We start from the raw sequence: 27,530 nt of genomic DNA, 5'->3' as shown, positions 1-27,530 counted from the left end.
GCCTTTCAAACCGACACTCTTATCTCCATTTAGAACGATGACTACATACAACAGCCTTCTCTTTTCCAACTGTCCATTTTCAAGAAGAAACCCTTTATCATAACCTGACGGAAAGCACAGTGCAGTCTATGGTAGACTGACGGCGAGGTGTGTTATTTACACACTCGAAGTCGGGCCAGTCTGTAAAGATAAACCTAATGAGGTTCTTTGTGTAAGAGTGCAAATGAGAGTCACCTCCCTCACCGGGCTCCAGAGGGGAGAGAACCAGGGTGATTAGGCCTTTCAATTATGCTCAAGGGCAAAGCCCAGATTTGCATCTGAGGGGGGGGGGGGGGGGGGGGGGGATCCTTCTTTTTGTTTGTCCTGATGAGCTGGGATGGAGTAGATATATACAGCATCCAGCATCACATCAGTGACTTTTTAATGTAGCATTGCCACCTCCACCTCCACCATTTTCCCTATAGGCAAAGACCCAGAATATGGATTGTGAGGAAAACAGAAGTCTGGCAAGCTGTTGTGTACAAGCGTCTCCAGCCTGCATCCTCCTGACTGACAGTAATTAAAACTCCCAGTGGCCCCCTGCACACCTGACACACACACACACACACACACACACACACACACACACACACACACACACACACACACACACACACACACACACACACACACACACACACACACACACACACACACACACACACACACACACACACACACACACACACACACACACACACAGAGAGAGGTCTGTTTGTTAGGTGCTGATGGGGGAGCTCTCTGTCATTAGTATTGCAGCAGTAGATGGAGAGTGTTTATTTGTGAAAACCAACAAGCCGAGGCCAGACACACTAAGTGACTGTTTAAACTCTGTTCTCAGTAAGGAACGTGCTGATGTTCCCATAATGTATATAACACACACACGTTCACAAACACAGTGGCACTGGAACCGCAGATGGAACCACAGATGTGAAAAGAAAAGACACCTTGTGTTATTTTGTGTTATGGGATTTATTTAAACAATTGGCCAAATAAACATTCCACAAATATGGAAATGCACAACTTTAAATAGCTCAAACGAGTGATTTATTTCAAATAAGCCATTAAATCCATTGAGAAAGTGTGGAATCCTTAAATTGCAGAGCATCAGGTACTGGTGACAGATAAACTGGTATGGGACAGCCAGGGGACTAGAGCTGAGGTGAATGGTCCTGGCCTCCGTACATAACAGGACAGATCATCTGAATAAAATAAATATTCCTTTCCTTCCTCTACAGTCATCCATTTTCCTGATAAGGTCCATATAGATTATAGGCCACTGCAATCAACTAACAGCTCCATTAAAGTACATTATGCTATGGATCCAGCAGATCAATGCAGAGCACCACGTATACTCATTTTTATCGCATATTAATACACTTGTACGACCACTGCCGTATAGGTTGATTTAATTCATTTAAAAAACACGAGAGCAACATTTCTGAGTGCTTTTATCATCATGGTTTTGCATAGTAATTAGGCTGTATGTAACATGTATCAGTGTGTGGCTACCTGTGCCTAACTGGCAAATTGCAATCAGATACACAGAACATCTAATCTACAATCTGAAATCAAATTAGGCCTATTTAGGGGAGACCTTGGGAATATGGTGATGAGAGGATGACATAATGTGTGATTGAAATTCAGCTGTGACACGGACGTATTTATTATTCAGAAAGGCTTATTACGTGGCAATGACATTGACCTTAGCGATCCACCTGTTTAGTGAAATGTTTTTAATCCCTTCCTATTAATGCAAATGCAAGCATGGAAATTATCTCAAGGCTATCGTGTTTTTGATTGAGTAAAAAAAGTAAAAAAAAGTAAAAATAAAAAATGTACACATATGAAAAAAAATAAAATCCTTCTCCACCCTCCTTTTGGCCAAAAAGTTAAAAAGCTCTCGTGTACATGCTGATTTGCGTCCTTCAAGAAAATCAACACGCAAAAAAGAGAAAATGCTAAAATGCCGTCTTTCTAATTATACCTGTAGGTGGTGTGTTGCGATGACCGTAAAACAGCTACACCCAAAGGGACAGTGGAGAATTCATCAGTGCTTATTAATCATCCTCTCTAGCACCATGATGAGAGAGTGGAGATTCTATCAGCTCCCTTTATGCCCACTGGAACACTCAATGTCATTCCAAATACAGTATGTCAGAGAATTAAACTCAGGCTCTCTTCAAAAGTGCTGGAATACACTTAGATAAGCATTCTCATGCACATACGGTATAGTACAATCCGTGCTGTATGTACGGATAAAAATCAGCACATACCTAAATCACGTTAACACACACACACACACACACACACACACACACACACACACACACACACACACACACACACACACACACACACACACACACACACACACACACACACACACACACACAAAACAACCCTTTATACCAATCCACTAACCACTCATGAACATCTGTAAGCTTATGCTAACCAATGCTAACCAAGGTAGAGGTATCCTCTCCATACGGACAGACCAGACCAGAGGGAGAGCGATGTGAGCCCAGCGCCCAGAACAGGAAGTGTGTGAAGTTAACAGCACAAGGGACTCTGTTTAAAAAAGGCCTCGGGAGACCTGTTAGCTGGACCACTCATTTCAATGTGTCTGTCTCGCCGACGAAATAAAGCTGCTCTTTACAGGAGAAGATTGTCACATCGCTCCACATTTCCCCTTCACAATGTGTCCGTCTCAACGACTTAACTAGATACTTTATGCCTGCGTTGCTCTTTCCCTCCGTGGCTCTCTTTTATGGCTTCCGACTTCCTTTGTCAGTAAATGAGTTTCTGACTAAAGTTAGAAGATCTGCTCTCGCGTTTTAGATTGAAGCGATTTAACCATCATCATAGTGAAATAATAACATGAAACATCATTATAATATAAAAATATATTTTAGAAAATAATAATAGTACGTCTGTAAAATGGCAGTGAAAATAAATAAATGTACAAATAGATGACTATTGTTTCTACTCTTTTGACTTCTTTTTTAAAAATAAATGTGTCCCAGCACCTCTATTCTACTCCACACACCCGACACTAGTGAATAAGCACAGATAGATTTCCAGCCCTATAGCACACAGGGCCCTATGGTGAGACATACGGTCAGTTTGTATCTGCAGTCCTCCACAGTAGGTTAAAACATAAAGAATAATGAGAGAAGGAGAGAACTGACCCCAATCAGCCGTCTGCAGGGAGAGAGACAGGCAGTGTGATGATGAATAGGGGGTGAGGCGATGGTGTCGTGATGCTGTTGTAATCACCAGCTGGAGCATCGGGGGTGGTGCGGGGCTGGGGCAGGGGGGTTAGGCGGGGTGTAGGGGGGGGGGGGGGGGGACTGCAGGACATGCCTCATTCTGCTACACTGGCTGCCCCCCACACACACACACACCATCAGACGCACACACACACCGGCACGACTTAACCACAGGGCTTCAGCTGCCTCCACCAGCATGCGCGTACACACACACTAACATGGACACACACAGACACAAACTCACAAATGTAAAAATATAGAAACATTCTCACAGCAACAAAAACAAACACAGTTACAAGTAGACAACACACGCAATAAACACACTCGCACGGTTCCAAACACAAAAGCAACACGCATTGTTCCAAACCCGCGGCGTTGGCCTCCTTAAGCCCAGCCCGACCTCTACCGCTGCTCTTTTGGCAAACTGTCAAAGCCATCATTCACCATGAAACGATACGAGCACTTGACTCCTCTCCCCAGCAGCGGCTGACTCTCACAGCTCCCACACAACAGCCCCAGTCACATCTAAATATCCCACAGCAATCAATCAAATCAACACCATCAAAAAAACAGAAAATAAAAACGCACCTACATTTACACAACAAAAATATATGAATTCTTTGTTAATTCCACAGGCCAGATGAGAGACAGCAGTCAGAACAGAGATCATACAGATTGGTTCTTTTAAAGAAGTGGGTCCGGTCAAAGGTTTGCCTCCCGGGGATGTGGCAGAGTAGAGTGGACGGCTATAGGACCGAGTTAGGAGGCCCTCTGGTGGCTACAGCTGAGCCACGGCTCTCACAACCACACACAGGGCACACACACACAACGGCAGCGGCAGCCGGCTCTGTACGTCGCTCCCTCTCTCTCTCACACACACACACACACACACACACACACACACACACACACACACACACACACACACACACACACACACACACACACACACACACACACACACACACACACACACACACACACACACACACACACACACACACACACACACACACACACACACACACACACGGCCTCAGCTGAAGTGTGCTCTCAACACAGCACACACACACACAAATATCAATAAAAACAGCAGAAAACACAATAAAACACCAGCAACAACTACACTACACAACCTCCAGACAAGTACTCCTCAACAGCAACATGACAAAATCAAACATAAATGCCCAACCACACAATCAACAACTATCAATAAAAACAGTCATAAACACACACAAAAATCCATCAAACAAAAACACAACCTTATTTCTATACTAAATACACAGTGTCATCTCCATAAAAAGAGTGCCTGTCCCCTGTGCTAAGCAGTAGGGCATTGTGATGTGCAGGAGAAACACAACTTACCTGCTGTTGTTGGAGATGCAGCAGCTCGACTGTGCTTACTTCGCTGCTCGTGTCACCGCTTGATCTTCCATCTCTACTGCCAGCATCTAATTGGCTGCATAGGCTGCTCAGGCTGCTCATTCCATTCTGACTCATTGAACTGTTGCTTATTGTCTCTGTGGCCGACTCCTGCATCATGACTTAAAACCTAGAAGTGATTAAGAGGCACCAGTTAAGGCTCTTGTTACAACCCTTTTTTCCTTCTCTTTTCATTTTTCCCCCCCTTTTTTTTTTTTTTTTTTTTTTTGAAGCTCCCATTATTATCAACGCCGGTCCCTCTGCAAATTAAAGCATTTAAGAGGGGGGAGGGGGTGATGCAGGAAGAATTATGCATTCATTGTGTAAATGAAGCAATACAAAGAGATGCACGTCCTCTTGGTCTCTTTGTAAAGGAGGTGTAGAGTCTAAACGTGATAAGTGTTTTAATCACTAGGATTTCGGCACAAATAGGGCCTCTGCTGCATTACGCACACGTCGGGAATATATGTGTATGGGACACTTAATGTATGACTATTATTTATTTTTAAAAAATACAGAAATACTTTTTCTAAGGGAAGCATAAAAATATATACAAATACACACGCAGTCAGACACACACACACACACACATGCCCACACATGCACACTTCTCTTTTTACATGCTCACTCACTTGACATATCCTCACCCTGTCTAGGCACACACAGACACAGACCCTCCTAAACTATTCCCCGTCTTGATTCTGTCAGGATTTTAGTGCGAGTCTCGTCTGAACGAAGTTGCTTAATGACGCACAGCTAATCATGCAAAATTAAAATGTGCTAGAGGAGGAGGTGGGATCCAAATCACATGGTATCACCCGGTGATAAATGATATAATAGGCTTCCTCTCCCTTAGCTGTGTCTAAATAAAATGTGCCTCCGAGGCTTCCATAGAGAAAAAGCTCATATGTCACATATTGGCTAGATTTTTTTTCTTTTTTAATCAAACCTCAAATATTAATTTATTTTGGTGACATTTAAAACATTTACTGCTGTTCTCCACGGGACACAATTAAACTGGTCCGTGAACTGCAATCAAACCATACAGTGGGAGACGACGAGACGAAGACTTAAGCCTCCAATTTTAACATGGGCAAATAAATGTAAGATATTGAACTAATTTCACCGGCAATCTATTAGATATGAAAAGCTGAGATGAAGGAGAGAAAAAAAAAATAGATCACGAATATCACTAATGATTGTGCTAAAAACAGCATCAATTATGCATATTACCTCCTCTCTTGTAATACATTTTTTTTTTATCGTTTAAAATAATTTTCCCTGCATAAATTGGAGCAATGTGGAGTCTTGCCCAGGATCAGTGGAAATCCTCACAATAAATAAAATAAGTCAGATCACACTGACTGGCCCAACACAACACACTGTTCGAGGTGTGTTCTGCATCTCTAATACCACTCTGACGGGCCCCTCTACTTGACAGCCTCTCCCTAATTAGCATATTAATTAAGGTAGTACCTAATAATTCAAATGTATCATTTTTGCGGATTAATATTTCAGTTTCGCTTCAATAAAATATAATGTCTATACCATTAATGTAGTCTGTATGCAATAATTATATTTCAAATCGTTATGTATGGTTATTCATATTCAAATAATATCCATTTTTATATCTGCGGTGGTACAGTACTGCCCTCCTCCCTTTCTGAGATTAAATACACCAATTGTGTCACATGCTTAGGCTGAGCAATTAATACTACGTTTTGATTCAGAGCATCCTGTACCATGACTGATTTTGGATTGAGAGATAATGCTGATAAAGAAATGCTATACTCACTCACTCAATCACTCACTCACAATCACATACACACATGCCTGCACATGCACAAACGTACGCGCTCGTGCACAGTGCACAGTGCGCACACACACACACACACACACACACACACACACACACACACACACACACACACACACACACACACACACACACACACACACACACACACACACACACACACACACACACACACACACACACACACACACACACTACACACTACACACTATACACACACTACACACTACACATTGACCTTAGAAGGGATACTCTAACAGCCCCTAATGTTTCCTCATTAACTAACATGTCTCCCTCTTCATCATGCAGCAAACACACAACACTGGCCATCTCTATCTGGTGGGAATATAGATTTCCTCTGTTATACTGTCAATAACGGGACACATACAGGTTCAAATGCCCCCAAACTGACTGCTGAGGAGGCACGATGGGGTGTCATTTGAGATTTGCCCATAGACTGTACGCCACTCTGCAGTCTGTCTTTCTTGAGTCGAAACACAGATCCCATCATGTATGATATAGTACAGCTCCAAAAGAATTGGGACAGTGAATTTCATTGTGGTTTTGGCTCTGTACTCCCAGCACTTCGGATTTGAAATGATTCAATGACTATGAGGTTAAAGTGCAGACTGTCAACTTTCATTTGAGGGTATTTTTATCCATATTGGGTGAACCATTTCGAAGTTTAAGGAAATCAAAAGTATTGGGACAAATTCACTTATATGTGTATAAAAGCAGTCAAAAGTGTAGTAGTTGGTCGATTATTTTGTGCCCAATAGAAATGAATGTTAAATAATGTATTGTGTCATTTTGGAGTCACTTTTATTGTAAATAAGAATAGAATATGTTTCTAAACACTTCTACATTAATGTGGACGCTACCATGATCAAGGATAATCCTGAATGAGTCGTGAATAATGACGAGAGGTTAGCATGTCTTGGGGAATGATATTTGTGCGTCACTGTATCATTTCAAATCCAAAGTACTAGAGAACAAAAAAAATGTGTCACTGTCCCAATACTTTCGGAGCTCACTGTATATAAAACATCAGCACACTAGTCTTCAAAAGCCTGATAACTATTTCAGAAATCAAACGTGACCACCAACTCTGACGCCAATTCATTATCAATTCACAGTTCAGGTAACAAACACAGATCAGGTAACAGATTCTGCTTCTAACATAACCGCATTCTCACATCAGTAAATGCCAGTAGAATGACAGGGCCAGGCTGTGTAACTGTGTGATGAGGGGCAGACCCAGCCACAAAGCCAGCTAACAGCAGACAGTCTTTAAAGGATGTCCAGGGTGCAGGATAAACAGGATACAGGCAGAACAAACAGGAGCGGGAGTTACACAGAGCAGGGTGACAGCTGCTCCGGCCACAGTAAATAAGCAGTGAACAAGACGTGCTTATGAACAAACACTCCCTGTTAAAACAGGGCACAGCCACATTAGTGGTGAGAGAGAGGGAGAGGGAGGGAGAGAGGGAGAGATGGGGGGGCAGAGAGAGACAGGGGGAGGGAGAGATGGGGGACAGAGAGAGACATAAAAGGAGAGACCATGAAAGGGGGGCAGATACAGGGGGAGAGAGAAAAAGAGAGTTAGAGAGCACGCACGAGAGAGAGAGCGAGAGAGAGCGAGAGAGAGAGAGAGAGAGAGAGAGAGAGAGAGAGAGAGAGAGAGAGAAAGAAGGACATAGCGAGAGGGTAAGACTGGCACAATGTGTGACACCCAAACCAGTGATGAATCTCAGCCCAAGAAGCACAAAGCAGCAGCCGAGATCATGCGGCTAATAAGTATTCAAATTAGGCATACATTTTACATGCCCAATGTTTAAAATATTCAGAGAAAGACTGCCTGATTGCCTTTACTAGGATTTTATGAAAATTCTAATGGAGATTTTTTTGGGGAAGGGCGATGGATGCGAGGAAAACTTGAAGATATATGAGGGAAAAATAAGGATATTTTAATGACATGTTAATACAATGTGAAGCATTACCTAACTCAACTTAAAATAAGGGATTTTGAAATTAAACCGATTCGATTTTTAATAACCCACAAGACAGGTTCAATTTACTATATGTAATTTACTTGAAAATGATTCATAAATCATAAAACAAACTGAACTGGAATGAGAAATATGGTTAAAAGAAGGTGAATCCTCTTCCCCCTATCAAATGTTGCTTAAACGAGAAACAAGGGAGAATCATATTGTCATTTCAATCAAGGAAATGCAAAACATTAATACAATATCCATCTTAATCATGAAAATGGTAGAATTTCTCCCTCCTCCACAAAAATCTGTGCATGTGTCTAACCGATGATAATGATAATAATGACAATGCAGATATATGCTAATCATATTCCGAGAGATCAGATGGTGCTTTAACCTTAATGACAGCGGTGAGACAAATTAATTAGCCATCTAAAGGCAGCATTCAAATCTGCCAATTAGAATGTCAATTAGATCCACCCTGGCTGCAGACCACAGAGAGAGGATCTGACTGTGGTGGTGACTGCCGGAGTGTCAGGGCTCACTGTACACATTGAGAGAGATGGATAGTGACAATGTACGGCCCCAGAGGGTAAGTATGTATCGGTGTGTGCGTCGTGTGTGTCTGACACGCTTACGCGCGTGCATGTGTGTCTGTGTGTGTTTGTGCATTAGGCGTACATGTGTGTATGTGAGTGTATGTCTATCGCAGGTCTTCTCCCATGTTCTATACCCCTCGGGGGTACCAACCAGTCTGCCCTGGGATCAGCCTGTCCTAGAATCAACTAGACCGGAAGCATCTAGTCCTCCACCCAGAGTAACAATATTTACTGGACTAGCGCAATCCAGAGTCTATGGGCTATGGAGGAGTTGAACAGTGCATGAGTGAGTGAATAAGGCTCGGGGATGTCTGCCTTGCCTGTGTGTTTGACATCCCTTAAATTGGTAGTGTCCTGCATTTTAACACACCAGCTATTTGACGCCATTTCCTCAAGCCATAATCTTCCAATGAGGAGTACCAGACCACATATTATATGAATCAGTTACACAGACACAGACTGTTATTGCCAGCGTAATTCACTGGTAATACTATAGGTGCACAGCTAGGGAGGGAAAATAATAGTCATACAAAGTGTTTAAGGGGAGATAGTGAGAGAAAACGGAACTCTTTATTTTATCCGTCTGCGGGTCAAAGATCACGGATGACTCCAACGTTCCTATTACGGGGTCTGATAGAAAGAGAATCATTTGAGATACAGTGAGAGAGACACACTATTTGCGAATCTTTAAAGTCACTTCTCTTTTTTTGTCTATTTCCCCCTGTAACGGTGACTTGCTTGCTACTCCTCTACGGCTGAGTAAATGTTTGCTCTTGAATTTTACGCCGTGCAAATCTGTCTTTTCCATCAGGTGAAGAATCCCAGACAGAATCCTGACAACGCATTCCGGGCTGAGATTGTGAATTTGTAGTGAGACTACTGATGTGGGAGGACAGAGACAATTCACGCACGCACGCACGCACACACACACGCGCACGCGCACGCGCACACGCACACGCACACACACACACACACACACACACATTTACCTTGCTTTAACAGCCCCTAATGTTTCCTCATTAACTAACATGTCTCCCTCTTCATCAGGTACCAAACACACAACACAGGCCATCTATCTAGATGTACTGTGTTATACTGTCCCCTATTTGACACAAAGGTCTCCATCTGCCCCAAAAGTGAACTGAGGTGGCAGGGTGTCACATAGGCTGCATCTCTTATGAAATCCTGATCCTTATATAGTGCACTACTTCGTAGTGGACTTTGTCGTGCACTATAGGGAATAGGGTGTCATTTGAGATTTGCCCAGGATTCAAATAGCCTGAGTGTATAGGATTCCACTCTGCAGTGTCTTTCTGCAGTCAGGAACCCTGATCCATTCTCATTGTGACCGCATGATACTGTATATGAAACAGCACTCCGGTCTAAATGAGCCCGATGACCATTTCAGAAACCAAACGTGACCACTAACTCCGTGATCCAAGAAGTCTATTCATTATCAGTTCACAGTTCAGGTAGTAGGAATTCCTAACGTTACTTTCACTGGAAGAATAATACAAAAATGACATTTCACCGTCTGCTGGCTCCTTCAGTTCAGATCAAGTCAAGACATAGATACCGTTTTAAATAATCACATATTCTGTGCTCCAGTGAAATTAATTAATCATTGCCATAAGTTACAACGCATTCAAAATAAAGAAGTGCCGGGCCCTGGCTATGCTCAAATATTTAACACTTAAGATTGCTTAATAAATCAAAATGACAGATATCAACCACTTAAAACACTGGCTTTGAGCTGGCACTTAGAAAATGATAAAACCAACCCCGAGTTGAAATAACAATGTAAAAAAAGAAGTTTAAAAAAAAACAATTTTATTTCATTTGAATGTTACCACTCAGCTCGTTGCTTACATAAACCCTTACACGTGACCAAGATGCTTGTTTGTACTTGAGGTGTAATTCGCTAGCGAAGCTCCTCGCTCCTCGCAGCCCAAGGAAGTCACTGTGGTTTATTGCTACCTCTCCCGGAGCCCTAAGCAGTGAGCCAGGATCAGGGAGAGAACAGCCACTGCTGAAGTTCTGTTCAACACAGCTACACTAGTGGAGATTAAGTATAGGCAAGTCAGAGCAGATCTAGCCGTTTCAGAAAATACAAGCTTCCCTTTTGGCACTGAAGGGACACCATAAAGAGCATTAATGACTATTTCTAAAAACCTGTGGATAATGGTAAGGGTTTCTCTTTCAGATAAAGGGATTTCAAAGTGACTCACAATGGAACGGGAAGATGAGATTGCTTCAGGGGGAGAAATCATATTTACAAAATCAGGGGTTGGAGGGAAAAAATGGAAAAGGGATGAATATGAATGAATAATAGACTTAGCTTTTTTTGGATTAACATTATTCTCCAGAAACGGTATCACACGTCATTATCGGCAGCACAATGAGACCGTGCTCAGAAAACCTCAGTCATATTTCAATTCATCATTTTAGCTGACGATAAATAGTCGTTCCCAGTCATTCTGTGGAGAGAATGTTCCGAACTTAATTCTATTCTGTTTACATTAAGAAGACGAGACAGAAAGAATGAGATAAAGGGGAGAGTACGCAAGTGTGTGTGTGTTTTGTGTGTGTGTGTGTGTGTGTGTGTGTGTGTGTGTGTGTGTGTGTGTGTGTGTGTGTGTGTGTGTGTGTGTATGTGTATTCTGCCACCGCGACCAAGGAAGTCTGCACTGTATTAAATGTCCTAAAGTACATTTAAATAATTCATATTACACAGTGTCTTACTCTGCAGTTTCATTCTCCATTAAGACAGTGTGTTTTAATATACAAAACAATGGCTAACTGTTCCAGTTAATTATCTAGTTGGTTACAAATCACCTTAAATATGAAAACACTCGATATAAATCGATGATAATGCATAAAAAGGTCCGGGGAAATAAATATTCAACTTGGTCTTTAATTATATCTGAGATGAAAATACACAACGTTCTTTAGGTTTCTGGACGTCAGTGGAGATTTACACCTGTCTGTGTATGGAGAGTGTCTTCTCTCTCTATCTCCCTCTGGGTCTGTAATACACAGTAGCAGAGCACTGACGGGAGGAGGAGATTCTAAGTCCTCATGTGTGGTTAGTGCGTAAGTTCTCCTCTTAAGCTTTTCCCATATCATTTACATTTTACCCATCAAGCACCTCCTTCTGCGAGGAGGAGGAGGAGGAGGTGGCACCAAAGTGGGCGACCACAAGCAGACAGTGACGAAAGCTCATCAAGCTAGGCCCTCGTTTGCGTTTTTGGGAAATTCCCATTAATTAACTTAGCCCACCTAATCACGAGTAATTGACCTATAAAAGAGAAGGCCCCATTGTCTGCTCCAATCATATCTACAGAGAGGACGCAGCAGCGTTGTGAAGCAGGGAAGAAAGAACTTTCTTCAGTGGCTGGAGACCTGTACACCCATCTATCTACCAGGGACTATTTACCCAACTCCTCCGACGCATATTTAATCTCATTGCATTTTTCTGATGTAATTATCTGTCGTGACATGGTCTGCTTTTGTTGCTGGGGCCATGAGATAAAACAAGCTGTGAGGTGAGATGGACTTCCTGACTGATGCAAGCAACAGAGAGGTGCTTACGGCTTCTTCTGAGGGAAGGTGAGGGGGGAACAGAGGAGCTAATGACGGTAAAGCGGACGGAGGGACAGCGGGCAGAGCTGCAGCGAGGAGAGAGGGATCCAGTCAGAGTGATACAGAGACATAGCTCATTGTGACGTTTCCAGTTATTTCTGGCTGATTAGGGTCATTATGTCCCCGGCCTGATTTATGTTGTCATTCCCCCTCACCAGTCCTGCATCGATAGATCTTAATGAATTGGTAAATAAGGGTGAAGATTACACTTGACAAGACCCCAACATTTCTCATTCATACCGAGACAAGATTTATGTAAGCAATTAGGTCCATAACAGGGGAGATTGGTCAGGAGAAAAATCATCTTTTCAGAAGAAAATGACCAGTCTAACCCTGGACAAAACAGATAAAAGGGAGTCTTTAACAGTGGCTTAGTCACACACCAAGCAGCCAGCTGGAGGTTTCCAAACGGAGATCACTCCTGCCCCTCTCAGGATTTTAGGAATTGATTTAAAAATACTACCAGCTATAGCTACCCGCCCCACTACAGGACCAGCTACAGCTACTTTCCATTTTAAACACAGCCAGCTAATCACTCTAGACCCCATCTGCATAATGTCCAAACCATGGATGATGGAATCAATAGATACAAAATTAAGCTCTCGCCCAACAAAGGATCCACTTTGATGTGCAAATGTAAATTCAAGGAGGTACTCCCCCCCCCCTCCCTCCCTCTGCCCCCCAAAAAAGAAGAAGAAAAATAAATACAAATCAATCGTTTCTACGGAGACTTCACTTAACGTTTGATACGTCGATTGAGGAATAATTTGCATTTTTTTCAATTATTTAATTTCCACATCCTACAATTCTTGGAATCAGTTGGCACCCTCTTTTGCCATTAAAAAATCTATAAAAATCTGATACAAGTGCTGATCATCAATAGCCAACGACAGCCCGGGACGATCCAAAGGGCGGGAGTGAACAGAGGTGGAAAATTACAGCAAAGTGATACCGGAGCCGCTTCGTTTCCGCTCTCCCCTTCAAGCACATGCAAATGAGCGTGGTGCTGCTTAACTGCATCATTTATGTGGATAATAGCGGCATCATCATTACGGGACTCAAATTAAATTACATCACAATTAGCATAACAAAGTGATTGGTTAAACTTTCAAAACAAATACTCAGTTCTGCTAATGAACAGTGTTAATTGGCCACGGTGCATTCTAAATAAAACATGTAGGTAAACATGTGTTTTATTTAAACAATTTCAAAATTCATTGTTTCTGAGAGAAACAAAGAGAGAGAGAGAGAGAGAGAGAGAGAGAGAGAGAGAGAGAGAGAGAGAGAGAGAGAGAGAGAGAGAGAGAGAGAGAGAGATAGACAGATAGAATAAGGAGAGGGGGGAAAAAGCTCCAAAACAGAATATCGCCAGGGGGATTTGTAAGCTGAAATATAAAACGTGTAGCATTTAATTTTATTGCACTAAATAACCTATTATATTCAGGACTCTGGAGAACAATGTAAATTATCTGCCTTCAAAATGGAGTTGGGCCAATTCTCCACGTGAACTAATCACATAGCTCATTATGCATCTGGGTATTAAATTATGACGAGGAAGCCAATCCGCATTCCAGCACAAAGACCTATGAAATGTTAATAATATGCTCACAATAGCCCAATACCATGCTTTACTCCATGTCATGAATATTTAAGTAAACAAATTATTCACCCGCCTTTGATAAAGATAATTAGTATTTCGCCCGCTTATAATTTCAGTGACCCTCCCTCTCTCTCCTTTCTTAAAGGATTTTCTCTATATGGATATGCTGTTCTGAGATATACCCTATAAAGTTCGGGATCCTTCCTTGCACATTTTATTTTATTTTATCTAGCTAAATAACTCCAAATAAAAGACTCACCCTAGTAAAACAAATATCTGCAACTCGTTCACATTTGATCTTTATTAGCTTTTAAAGAATCACGGTGGAGGGGAACCCCTTTTTTCTTTAATCACCACTAGACCAGTAAAATCTCATCCGAAAAAAAAACATTACTTTCACCTCTTGATTTTAATTGTCAATAATTTACCCATTAGTAACACAGCAAACTCCACATCAACACAACATCCTAAACAGCGCCATAAACTGCACACATCAAATAAAGAAGCCGACACAAAACTAAGACGGCTAAGAGCTCCGTAAAAGCAGCATGTTCAGGTCCACAGTCAAACACTAATCACCAGCCCGACCATTCATTCATCAAGAGCAATTAACCACCAGCACGTGAACGCACAGCCCACAGAAACACACAGCACACAACCCGAGCCAGAGTACAGCAGCTAAATACTGGACGAGCAGCCCGCCTTCCTGCCGATAAAAGCCATTAATACAGCGAGAGGTGAGCGGTCCAGAGAGAGAGAGAGAGGCGCGTGGAGAGGAGGATGAGAAAGGATGGATGAAGTTGGAGTGGCTTTATTACCTGAAGGCGAGGAGTAGTGTCAGAGACAGTGTCTGGTGGCCAGAGAAGGAAAGCTGTTGGTGTTGTTTGCAGTGGTGAGGAGCAGACTGGGGTGTCACAGGGGGAGAGGGGCTTCTATCTGTGTCATCACTCCAACTGTGTTTATAGAGGCTCGCATCATAAACAAGACAACGCCGCCACTGCTCTTCCCTGCCTCTCTCGAAGCCCTGTTCATGCATACTTAAATCACCCCGTCGCCCATTAAAAAACGGCCCTCCTGACAATTATTCTATCATTTCCAGTTGTCACCGGGCAATTACCAACAGGCAGCCCCTCTCAGACAGGCCCAATAGGAGCTGATCAGAAGGAGAGCGAGAGAGAGGAGAGAGGGGGGCTGCTGCCTGCCTTCTCAGGCAGAGAGAGAGAGGAGAGAGAGGGAGTGAAAAAAGTGCACAACGTGGAAATGTATAGCCTAGACACAGTGCCTTCTCTCTCCTGACACACAGGACATAATTAGACCATCATACACCTGGCCTGCCGACCGCTGATGAAATATATCACAATTACTTGAAAACACTACTTATCATCTCATTCTCCTTTTTTATTGCCTTTGAAGACATTTCAATTATTACGGCTCGGTCTCTGATCTGAGAGTGACCTTCAAAAACAATTAAAAAATAATAATAATAATTTTTACTACTGCTTTTGGCTAGTGAGTGAGAGGGTAAGTGAGTGAGTGTGTGAGAGTGAGTGCAGCGTGTGTGTGTGTATGTGTGTGTGTGTGTGTGTGTGTGTGTGTGTGTGTGTGTGTGTGTGTGTGTGTGTGTGTGTGTGTGTGTGTGTGTGTGTGTGTGTGTGTGTGTGTGTGTGTGTGTGTGTGTGTGTGTGTGTGCGTGTGGGGACCTTTACACGCGTACATGTAGAGCGTCTGACTCCTCACAGGATGCGAGCCGGGTCTCCCCTCGTGCCTCGTCTGCACGCTTGCCAGGCGACTCTCTTTCACACCGCTCGCTCTCAACGCACATCTGCTACTTGCAGGAGCTCTCCTTCTCTCTCTCTCTTTCACACACGCATGCACACGCATGCACACACACACACACACACACACACACACACACACACACACACACACACACACACACACACACACACACACACACACACGAGCGAGCGAGCTGCCTCGGCTCTCGCCGGCACAGCCTGCATCCCTACCTGGCGGCGCGTCGAGGGGAACTAACTAACCAGTTGAGGGAGAACCGCAGCTGGAAAGGAGCGTTTTCGGACACCCTGGGAGAGAGGTATGTGTGCCTGGCTTTATTTCTAGCACAGCTCAGTGCCTTTCTCAGCGTCTCTGTCTCTGTGTCGCTGTCTAAACAGGAATAGGATTAGTGGGAGAGAGCGAGTGTAGCAGAGCAGCCTGTAGCCTCGGTGCACTGTGCTCCGGGAGAGAGAGAGAGTAGCAGAGCTCTTAAAAACAATTAGACACGTCGCTCTATCTATTACTGGATAACTGCCCTCAGACCACACCACACAGAACTACGAATGCACACAGATATGTTCACAAACACAAATCATCGAGACAAACGGCTAATAATGTGAAGTAGAGAGAGAAAGTAACCAACCTTTGAAACAATGACAAGAGAGAACTCCACTCCCCCGCGTAAGAGTCATTTGAAGATATTCTTAGACGCCTCGGAGCATTAACAACGGCGCATCAAGGGGGGAAAAATGCCACTGGTAGAAAACAGCTTCAGGGAGAGGGAGAAAGAGAGAGGAAAAAAGGAGGAAAGAAAAACTAGCTGACGCTAACTGTCAAAGACATCATCAAAAAGGTATTTCCAGCAGTATTGACACTACTGTGAGAGAGCACCTCTGCCTGCTCACGTCCAAGACCCATTGCACTTCAACATCTGGTAATTAAAACAAGTCAAGCATCCCCTCTGATTGTTTTGGCACCCGAGGACCAATCGTACACAAAAATCAGCGGTTTGATTGCAAGGGTAGGGGGAAGTAGGAGTTGGCAGGGGGGTGGGAGGGGGTAAGTGTGTGTGTGTGGGGGGGGGGGTCGAGGGGGTGTTTTTCTTTCTGCGTAGCAAGAGTGAGGAGTGACAAAGGTTCAGGAGCGAACTAGGCGTGATCTTCAAACAGTGAGTGCCTTTCTCACTTATTTTCTCAGGAAAACACCAGTTACAGAAGAGTGTCGGCCTCTTCTGCCATGCGGCTCTCACAACTCCGATTAATATGCTTCTGTATTCCCTTTTCAGGGCAATGTGCTGTAAGCCTGGCGAAACTCGAAAAAGTCCTCTTTTCAGAGGAAGTATTCGAGCGGAGGGGAGAGAGACAAGGGGGGGAAAAGAACAGCAGACAAGCTTTTCACAGCTTTTCCTCCATCCGCATTAGATAAAGCTTCGCAACCACTTCACAAAAGACACATTTGTCTTTACAGATGCTCATCGAGCCTCAAGTCTTTTGCACAAGTGCGTTTCATCATTTAACGATGGTTAACCGGAGCCAAAGAACAACCGTCCCCTCTGTCTGCCAGCTACAGCGTCGCCACATATTTGCTGTACTGTAAACAACACACACCGGCAGAAACGAGACGGAACATTTTGAACTAATGCTGTTTGTCAATTTTCACTTAAAAAAAAATAATCTCTCTCTCTCTCTCCTGCATGCCACAGATGTTTTCCTTCGCTGCTCCAGCAGACAGGAATCTACTAGTAGAGAAGAAAGCCTCGGTATCCCCCAAGAGAACAGTACAAAGCCCAGTTTGCACACAGCAGATGCAAAAGCAAGTCCATCTGCTACCAGCTCACAACACCACATGGACTTGGGAGATTTAATCCTAGGCTTCGTCTGGCTGGCTGTGTTTGTGTAGACACCACTGAAACAAGAGCGAGGGGAGGCTGATGTGGAGGAAAGGCTTGGTACAACTCACACAGGCTTCCCCAGACCAGAAACACACGTGTCCCCACAAGTGTGTGTGCTAGTGTGTGTGTGTGTGTGCGCGCACAGGCGTAAGTGCGTGTGTGTTTAAGTCTGGTGGATGAACGTGTACTCACGAAATTCAAGAAACTCTCCTTACAGCGTAAGCAAAGATAAGCAGATACAAATTCGCACGCACGCGTGCATACACGCACGCATAGACAGTGAGAGTATGCAGAGGAAGAACGTTCATGCTCCGAGAGATGCACCCAAGGCAGGCATGACAGATTTTTTTTGTAAAAGATCCAGCCTCTAACTCGGGGTATAAGACCACTTGAACTCATAGCTCGGAGCAGTGCGTTGGCATGATTTAACATGCTCTGAATAGCACATGATATACCAACCAGCAGATTTGAGCTGTATGATATCATTATTAAAACAGCAAACAGAGGCCAAAAAACTGTAGCATTTTCATTTGCCTTCACTGTCTGAAGCAGCGTGGTAAACACTTAACAAGATCAAGGGGGAGTTGTGCCTGAGAAACAGCTCGCTACACACAACTGTCTCAACGCTCTAAATTGCTTTAAGCGCAAACATTAGGCCGAGCAATTACACCCATTTTACTTTCAACACGTCGAGCCACGTGGCTACGATGCTCCTTCAACACCCCATAAACCACTTGGAGGGCCATCCTTAAAAAGACAAAACACGAGACAGTGGTCTGGGCGTTGAAAAGCCACCCGGCCACCACTCCTTGACATTGTCAGCCGGAGAACAGCAACACACTGTGCATCACTAACACTTCACTGTGTGTTTTCTGCCTGTATTTTCTTCCAGGCCTTCACAGCACCAAGGTCAATAAGGACAAACAACGCCACTAGCGTCCCTTCACCGTGGCAGAAGAAGAGACGTGGGTAGCAGGGGGGTAGAGAGGAGGGTAGTGCCGGGGTGGGGGATGGTAATAACTATGGCAGTTGCAGTGGTGGTGTAGGTTTCTATCTCGGAGCGATGGCATCATTTCCATAGCAACCCTCTAACTATTAATTTTCAATTAAAGCAGACACAAAGCTCGTTGCCCGGGGCCATCAGACAGTGTCAAGAGCCTCATCTCTACATTCCACACTTCCATGCTGGAGACTGAGACCATGGCCGCTGCCACCACCACCATCACCACTAGCGCCATTGGGCTAGTCAATCTCACAGGCAGCTGTCTGGGCTCAGGGCTGACACAGAGATACCCAAAGCCTATTTCACCTTACCCACCATTAGAATGATTTATTATGGCCAAAACACTTCAACGCTGAAACAAATGGAAATTAAGAGGAAGGGGAAAACACTGGTGTGGAACTGCCACTTAGAGGTGCTGCGTTTGAAAAATGCATTAAAAAGGGGCCCAGCAATGGAATGAGTCTGGAGTAGAGAGAGAGTGAGAGAGGGAGAGAGAGCGAGAGAAAGGAAGATGGAGAGTGAGAAAGGGAAAGATACAAAGAGAGGACCTATGGCAAGGTTCCCCAACTGGCGGCCCATGGGCCAAATTAGGCCCGTGGGTGGTTTTATTTGGCCCTCCAAGTTTTCTGAGTAAAAAAAATATTTATATAAAAAGAAAATTGTCGTTAGAATTTTCATTGTTGGACTGTAAAAAGAACACAGCTGATTTGTGATTTTAATTTTGGAAATCCGTTCCCAAGTATTCCCACGCGTAATAGAGAGACACGTGATCACATACAAATGTAAGCAAGGTTTGTAATGATTATGTTTTAGTCAAATATTATATCTGTTTGGGCTTCTTGCAGTCTACAAATTATTTGTAATTATATTCCGCCTCCCCCGACCATCCACTCAAGAAAAAAAATCAGTCGGCGGTTGAATCTATTTTATGATCCCTGCCCTATGGCTTGTGTGTGCAGTGACTGAGAGAGTGTGTATTTGTTTCAGCCCTTTGCCCAAACGCCATGATGTTCACTTTGCATGGAGGGTTATCCACATGAATTCACTCCTCCTCTCCCCTCCCCTTTAAACCAGACCAGACCAGAGCTACAATATGCAGTGAACAGCTGAATAGACGGTACCTCTCAATATCCTGAACACCGAACACACTGCACTGGTACTGACAGTTGGACTTCATACAGACAGACACCTGCAGTATGTCAATAGAATGAGCATCCCTCCTAGTATATCTACAAACAGACCACCTTCATGTCACTATGATACGTTTCCAAAAGCAAAACTGAATAACACAGTTATACTGCATGTAAACACAAACACATTAACACGACATAATGATCTTAAGCCTTTTTATCCCCCCCCCCCCCCCCTCCCCCACAACAAGTTGAATGTGGCCAAAATGGACCATTAGAGCTCAGTGATTATATTAGAGGCTGAATATTTTTAATATACTGTACTTAAGCACTGGAGTATCCATGGCAACTTCCCTGTGCCTTGCTAAGAACGATCCCTAATGAAATCCATATTAAGTAGCCTATAATGACAGTGTCCAAACATATTTGCATAGATATTTCAGATGAAGGGAGAAGTGGGAGAAAGGGAGAGACAGAGAGCAGCTGCCACAGTCACAACAGCGAGACTGTGTTTTTAATCAGTCATTCATCGAAAAAAAAAGAAGCAGGAGCCGGCCGCGACTGAGCCAAGCAGCTGTATTGAGAAAAAAAGAGGTACAATTCAGATTCACGGCGACGTAGCCTAACAGATCAAGACAGCAACTCAGTGTATTAATCAAGATTTACAGTATGCCACTTCCATCCAGTGGTTAAAAATTAGCTGTTAAGTGAATAGTTTAAACTGGTGGTCACTGGGCAGCTCACCAACCCTAACCCTCTAGGCTGGCTGCTTGCCTTTCTTTAGGCTCCCTCCCTCCCTACATAGGAGTCTCACATTTGACTTCCATTTGCGACTTTGGCCCGGTGCCCAACAGGACATCCCAGAGTGAGTGTTTGCTTGACTCAATATCAACAGGCCGAATAAGCAGCTTGAGGTGGAACTGCCCAGGCTTCAGTTCCTATTGAAAATAAACCCGGCTGCACATTCATAAGGACAGAAATATCAACATGCGCCACGAGGAGCCACGTATAGCACTCGCTCAGCGCCGTTCCACTGGCTTCAGCTCTCTCTCTCTCCTCTCGCTGCTTAATGATACCTGCCTGCCTAGCTGCACCCTTTCCTTTCTCTTCCCTTCCACCAGCCCCCAGCTGCAGGCAGGGGAACTGAAGTATATATGTTACTGCTGCAGCGGAGAAAAATAAAAGAGATCGAAATGACAGAAGTCAGACAGTTCAAGCTGACCGGGCACTTCAAACAGAAAAACTGGGGGAGAATGCGACAGACACTCCAGGTTAAATTGGCTCTCCTGCGCTCCGCTCTCCTCTCTCCCTTTAAAATGTAGGTTTTCTTCAAAAGGACGTATTTGAATTAGACGCGTTGATGAAATCAAAGGCTCGGCTGTGCGGGTAAATTTAAACAAGCAAGTGCACCTCACAGCAGTTTACCTATTATACAGCAGATTGGAGACAGATGAAAGTCTAGGAGCATAGCATAGCAGACAACTTCCCCTTTTTTTTCACCGTAGATATTATCATATTGTAAAGGCTGCAGTTTAAATTAGATTCGTACTCATAGAAAAATACATGGATATTGGGTTTTAATGTTCCTGGCCGGCAAGGTGTCATCAGATGAAAGAGAACGGTTAAGGATTGGTACAATAGCCCGCTTCCACAGATGTATTTCCTGTTAAAGATAAACAGGAAAGCCATTTCTGACCTTCGTACACTGTGTGCTGAGGATCCCACGGTTTCCCATAGTCTTCACATAACCATAGCAACGCTGTTAAATGAGAGTTAAGACAAAGTCCAGTGAAAATCAAAAGGCCGCACACATGTATTTTAACACGCCACAAACTCCGTCTACTATGTCAACAACATCCTGGCTATACATTTGCAGGTACCAGGTGCCATTGTAGATTCCATATGGTGGAGTTAGTTTGATAACATAGATACACACTGAGTGCTCGTTCCATGACATAGACTGACCAGGTGAATCCAGGTGAAACCTATGATCCCTTATTGAAGTCACTTGTTAAATCCACTTCAATCAGTGTAGATGAAGTGGAGGAGACAGGTTAAAGAAGGATTTTTAAGCCTTGAGACAATTAAGACATGAATTGTGTATGTGTGCCAATCAAGAGGGTGAATGGGCATGAGTAAAGATTTAAGTGCCTTTGACCGGGGTATGGAAGTAGGTGCCAGGCGCACCGGTTTGAGTGTGACAAGAACTGCAACGCTGCTGGGTTTTTCACACTCAACAGTTTCGCGTGTGTATCAAGAATGGTCCACCACCCAAAGGACATCCAGCCAACTTGACACAACTTTGGGAAGCATTTGACTCAACATGGGCCATCATCCCTGTGGAATGCATTCAACACCTTGTAGAGTCCATGCCCTGACGAACTGAGGCTGTTTTGAGGGCAGAACAGGGTGCAACTCAAAACTAAGAAGGTGTTCCTATTGTTTGGTACACTCAGTGTATATAGACAGTAGATTTGATTGTGTTTAAAAGGCCAGTGCTATCAGCAGCAGTTCAGTGGTACATAGATCTGTCCTGTCTGGTACTGGAGTTCCACTTACCTCACTGTTCTGAACTACCACTGACACACAGAGGCCATCCATTCATGACAGTAATACCATTCAACCAGACACCAATTACATAAAAGAAAACCTCAATTAATTCAGGAAAAATGGCATCTCACCAAAGAATAATAATATCATTATATGGACATTTCTAACTTAACCGTTCACCACACCGCCGCTAATTTAAACCTAATTTTTACTAGCCACTAATTCGGCGAGGGCGGGATAGGAATTACATCTGGAGGTAATTGTCAGAATGGAACGGAGCCCAGTGGAGGCTACCCAAATAAAAAAGGGGAACCATTCAGGAGAGTGGGAGTTCCGGGCTTTGAAACTGCACTTCTCGCAAAAAAAAAGTTTTCATCGTGCTGTCATCAGTCTAGGCTTAAAGAAGACGTAGGTGTTGCAGGCGGAGAAAGATGATTTCTGGAGATGGAGGTGTGGAAGGGAAGGAGGGAGTGAGAGGGAGGGACAGAGAGGGAGCAAGAGAGAGAAAGAGAGAGAGATAGAGAGAAGGAGAGAGAGGCAGGAAAGGGAGAGAGCTACTCCAGCTGGACATCTGTAGAGGCCCATGCGGGGGGGGGGGGGGGGGGTTGTGTAAAAGGCCAGGGGGTCAGAGAGGACCTGCAAGCTGGTGGGATGCCAGCTCTGTTGAGTCTTGGTTTATAATAAGCTCTACACTCAGGCTGGTGGCAAACACACACCTGAGGTTCTGGAACTGAGATGCTGGACCAGCTCTCTCTATTTTACCGCACCTGGTGGTCAACTTTTGGTCAACAGTCTCAAAGAATTTACTCAATGAAGATACAGTAGTTGCTTGTCTGGAAACTTTTGTGGAATGTCATTTTTTAAATCATGAAGTTAAGCTCCGTGGAGGTAGACTCCTAAAACTCTCCATTCACAAGGAAGGAAGTGAGGGAGAGGAAGAAGGAGGAGATAGGGATTAAATTGTGAGCGTGGCAAAACACACCAATCAAGCTTCTTTCTCCGTCTGGTTTGGTTTCCAACAATCCAATAGAGTGAAAAGGCGCACTGTAAACGGGACGTTTACATTCAATACAGAAACTTGCAGTTCCAAGATATACGCCTCAACCACCCCCTCCACCTCCTCTTCAGCAGAAAATTTGTTTTCCAAATGAAAATAAACTGAGGCCGGCTGGTTTGAGGCAGTTAAACTCAGGAATATGAGATCAAATAAAGGCTCCCGTGGAGGCTGAAAGGAGAAATGAAATCACTTCTGAGAGGGAGATGTACCTCGTAATAAAATTACTTCTTTATATCTTTCTAAACGGCACATTTTCCTCAGGAGTGGTTAAGGCTTTCCTCGGTCAAAGACAGTACGCAAGTGGCAATTTTTACTTCTGGTAGATGATTCTGTGACACACTTCTCGAGACTCGGTGTGATGCTCTGCAATTTGCCTCGGAAAACTAAAAAAGTCTTTCAGCAACAAGTTTTTGGCTGAACTTTGGTGGAATTCAGAAGTCACTTTGATGGTTTTCCCGGAACATGTCAATGTCAATGAAAACTCCAATGTTCCATCCAATTGAAAATACCGGGATTGGCAATAAGCTTCACATTGCTTTTCAATGACTACCCGTTCGTTCCAGTGCACTCTTGTATGGTGAGCTCAAGTATGTAGTAGATTGACAACCATCCATGGGCATGTACCACAAACAAATACAGACTCATCTTGCAGAGTGGGACAGTGAATGAAGAAGAACATCAGTTTGAAAATAGTTACCTACTGCAATTATTCCACGGCCATTCCATTTGGCACTGGGAAAATTGACTGAACACAGAGTGACCAAGCGGGCTTAACTACCTAAACAACATGTCATTGATTTGGTGTTTTTTAAAAAGGTACAGTCACAATAACTTTCAGACCACATTTTAGCCATAGCCAGGCGGCTAACATATGAGAGGACATTTGCAATCTGGAGGAATACATTATAGTTTATTATAAAGCGACTATTAAAGTTGCAATAAAAAGACATTAGCTGGAGAAATGAGCCACTTACGAGTTTTCTTCCTCACTACCTTAAAAGCTGTCCACATTCAGGGCTTTGAGTGGAGGGAAAAGCAGACTGCGATGGCATTAAAAGCGGGAATAGGCGCACAATTGATCAAAACAGAAATTGATGGTGGGCTTGAGAGTGGCGTACACGTTGTAATATGGCTGATTCAAAATGACAAGGAGAAAGGTCATATTTTCGAAATTTGTTGGAGAAATGTTGAGTGGCTTAAACTCAAGTAGTTAAAAAAAAAAAAAAAGCTGTCCTGTGCAGGGTAGGCTACAATGGACATAATTTAGTGAACACCCTCATTTTGTAGAAATTGCCGACAAATGAAAGAAACCATCTCTTGTAGTCAACTCTTGACTCGTGTAGAGAACACGTGTTTCTCTATCACTTTTGATGTATTTTTAAATGGGGGGCTGTGAAGGTTAATCTAAGAAAACCCAACACTTAATTAAAGCAATTACCTTAAGTCGTTCCCAAGTCCCCAACAGTTACAACAAACGTGTGATGTGTTCTGTGTTTCTCCTACAGGCTTGTTTTTACTCTCTTGGCATGCAATTAAATGGTTTACGACAAGTTGATGATATTTTGCTGAGACAGAATTCATCTCTGCGTAATAAGGAACACCGTTTTCTGTGACAACCCGGGAGTGTGTTTACAAACATTAGATTAATTAGTTAGTTTACATGCATTTAGACAGCCTTCACACTACAGATCCTTTCACATCAGATCCCAAAATAGTTATTGGATTGTGCATCTAACGCAGTTTACAGTCATATACTGGGAAGATGTTGTGATGTTATTATCTGGGTGGGTTTTAATTTAAAACACAGACACCCGATTACACTGTATTTAGAGGGCGTACTAACTTGGGAGAACGTTCTGACATCATTAAACTTTCTATCCCCTTTCCATTTTGCCCTGCCCCGTCGAAGCCTGTTCCTATCTATTGAGAAAGACGGATGGCAGATGGGGCTGTTTCTGACAGCTTAAAAGTGCCCATCAGCTGCTGCAGAGATGTTTCACAGCACATCCCACCATCCCATCCACCCTGCACCTCCCCAAACAAACAGCAGACTCGACTTCAAATACATAGCGGGACTATTAGGTAATCCCTCCTTTGTTCAGACCCACTGAGCCTCACTGACTAACCAACCCCACTCCATCTTCTGGGTAATCCTCTCAAATGGCACCCTATTCCCTTTATAGTGCACTAGCTTTGACCAGAGCCAATACGGTCTCTGGAAGTAGTGTGCTATAATAAGGAATAGGGTGCCATTTGGTACGCGGCCATCTTTGCTGTTCCAAACTCCTTCCCCTGTTCCAAACTAACAACGGAACACTTCACGCTGACACACACACATAGGGGGAGTGTTTGATGATGAATGATAGTAGGAATTATCTGGGAAAATATGCACATGGTATCTTCTTATGGCATTGAGGTAAAGCATTTGTTGTGTCATGATGACGATGACAGTTCTCTGGTTTAAAGAGATGATGGAGTGGGGGGGGTGACGGGGGGGTGGGGGGGTGACACAAGGGCTCTTTGTTTGGACCGGACAAATCTGGGGTTTCTTTTTTGGATATTCAATATCCTGCAAGGTACCCAAAAGAGTTACAGTAGTCTAGTGTCTGGAAGTTGAGCTAGGAGGAGAGAGCACAGAGAGCAGAGGTTCACTAAGTGAGTCTGTTGTATTGTCGAATGGCTTTTTTAGAGCAATTGCGGAGTGGTTCGCGTGAGTCGCTTCCAACAAAGCCTGGCAAATCAATCTGTGAAGAAATGCTACACAGGCCAGATGTGCCACTACCCTACAAAAAGAAACAACACAACCCACTTGTACAAGAAGACCATGTAGAGCCTAAAGTACTTAAAGTACACAAAAGAATACGGGTCAATGCCAAAATGCTGACAGCCTAGTTTCTGTTGAATACCTGCTTGTTATTTTAGGTGGCTTCTCCGACGTACAATACGTCAAAGTGTGCGTGGAAACATCTTGCTTTGAAATGTATCTTCTTCCCTGTTGACTTTACAAGATGCCGGGAAGAACGAAAGACAAATGTGTCATTAATAGATGTTTTTTTATTTATTTACAGTAGTTCTGTTTCTAAACACAGACCACACACTTATAAATGCAAGGCTTGCTTTAAGGAGCAAAACTTTTCACACCTTTCAAAGCCACAAAATGTGATGTTTTTGGGGGGTTTCTGCAGCTGCTGCTATGCACTAATGCAAGACGGTATCATATGAAAGATTTTCCTCTCCCCCCAAACCACAGGCCTGGTCATTAATGAAATACAGGCCGTGCAGTGAGGTCATACAAAGTCTAGATTTCAGCAGCCACACTTAAAAACCGCTCAGAAAGAATAGAGAAACATGAACACAAATCAGATGTCCAAGCTCCAAGGACAGGGAAAAATAAATAAATATAAGAGAAAGCGCAGCACAGCCCCTGCCCTCCTCTCACATTTTCCTAGCACTTTGCAAACAACCGTCAACTGCTGCTCAGAAACAGCTCACAATGAGAGCAGACTAAACAATCAGATCCCAGCCAAGGAAAATGCTAAGCAACTCTGCACACAGGATGTCTCACCCTAATTGCCAACTATCAAATCTCACAATGGAATCTGTCCATTTGGCAAAAGCCTTATAGCAAAACCTGGTGAAATGTCGTTTTAAAAAGTGTCAACTTTTTACCGGGGAAAAAAGGGAGACGAACAGTTTTGAAAGGAATTCGTTTTTTTTTTTTAAACATTTGGCTTCGTAT

At 43.6% G+C, this 27,530-nt stretch overlaps 1 protein-coding gene across 16 annotated transcripts in view; it reads right to left on the bottom strand.

Moving 5' to 3' along the window:
- The window catches only part of foxp2 (forkhead box P2), a 111,435-nt gene that overhangs the window by 58,671 nt on the left and 25,234 nt on the right, over nt 1-27,530 (bottom strand). For 12 of the 16 annotated variants that reach the window (XM_055938033.1, XM_055938025.1, XM_055938034.1 and 9 more), the window contains exon 4: nt 4,677-4,863. In XM_055938033.1, the coding sequence (XP_055794008.1) occupies nt 4,677-4,853 (177 nt within the window). In that variant the 5' untranslated portion in view covers nt 4,854-4,863. Of the gene's footprint in view, nt 1-4,676; nt 4,864-15,202; nt 15,612-16,803; nt 17,195-27,530 lie in introns of those variants that run through there. The other 4 variants (XM_055938026.1, XM_055938028.1, XM_055938029.1 and 1 more) reach the window with 4 other exon arrangements.

This window comes from Salvelinus fontinalis, chromosome 11 (assembly GCF_029448725.1).
Source record: "Salvelinus fontinalis isolate EN_2023a chromosome 11, ASM2944872v1, whole genome shotgun sequence".
NCBI lineage: Eukaryota > Metazoa > Chordata > Actinopteri > Salmoniformes > Salmonidae > Salvelinus > Salvelinus fontinalis.
This window is presented reverse-complemented; position numbering and strand designations above follow the sequence as displayed.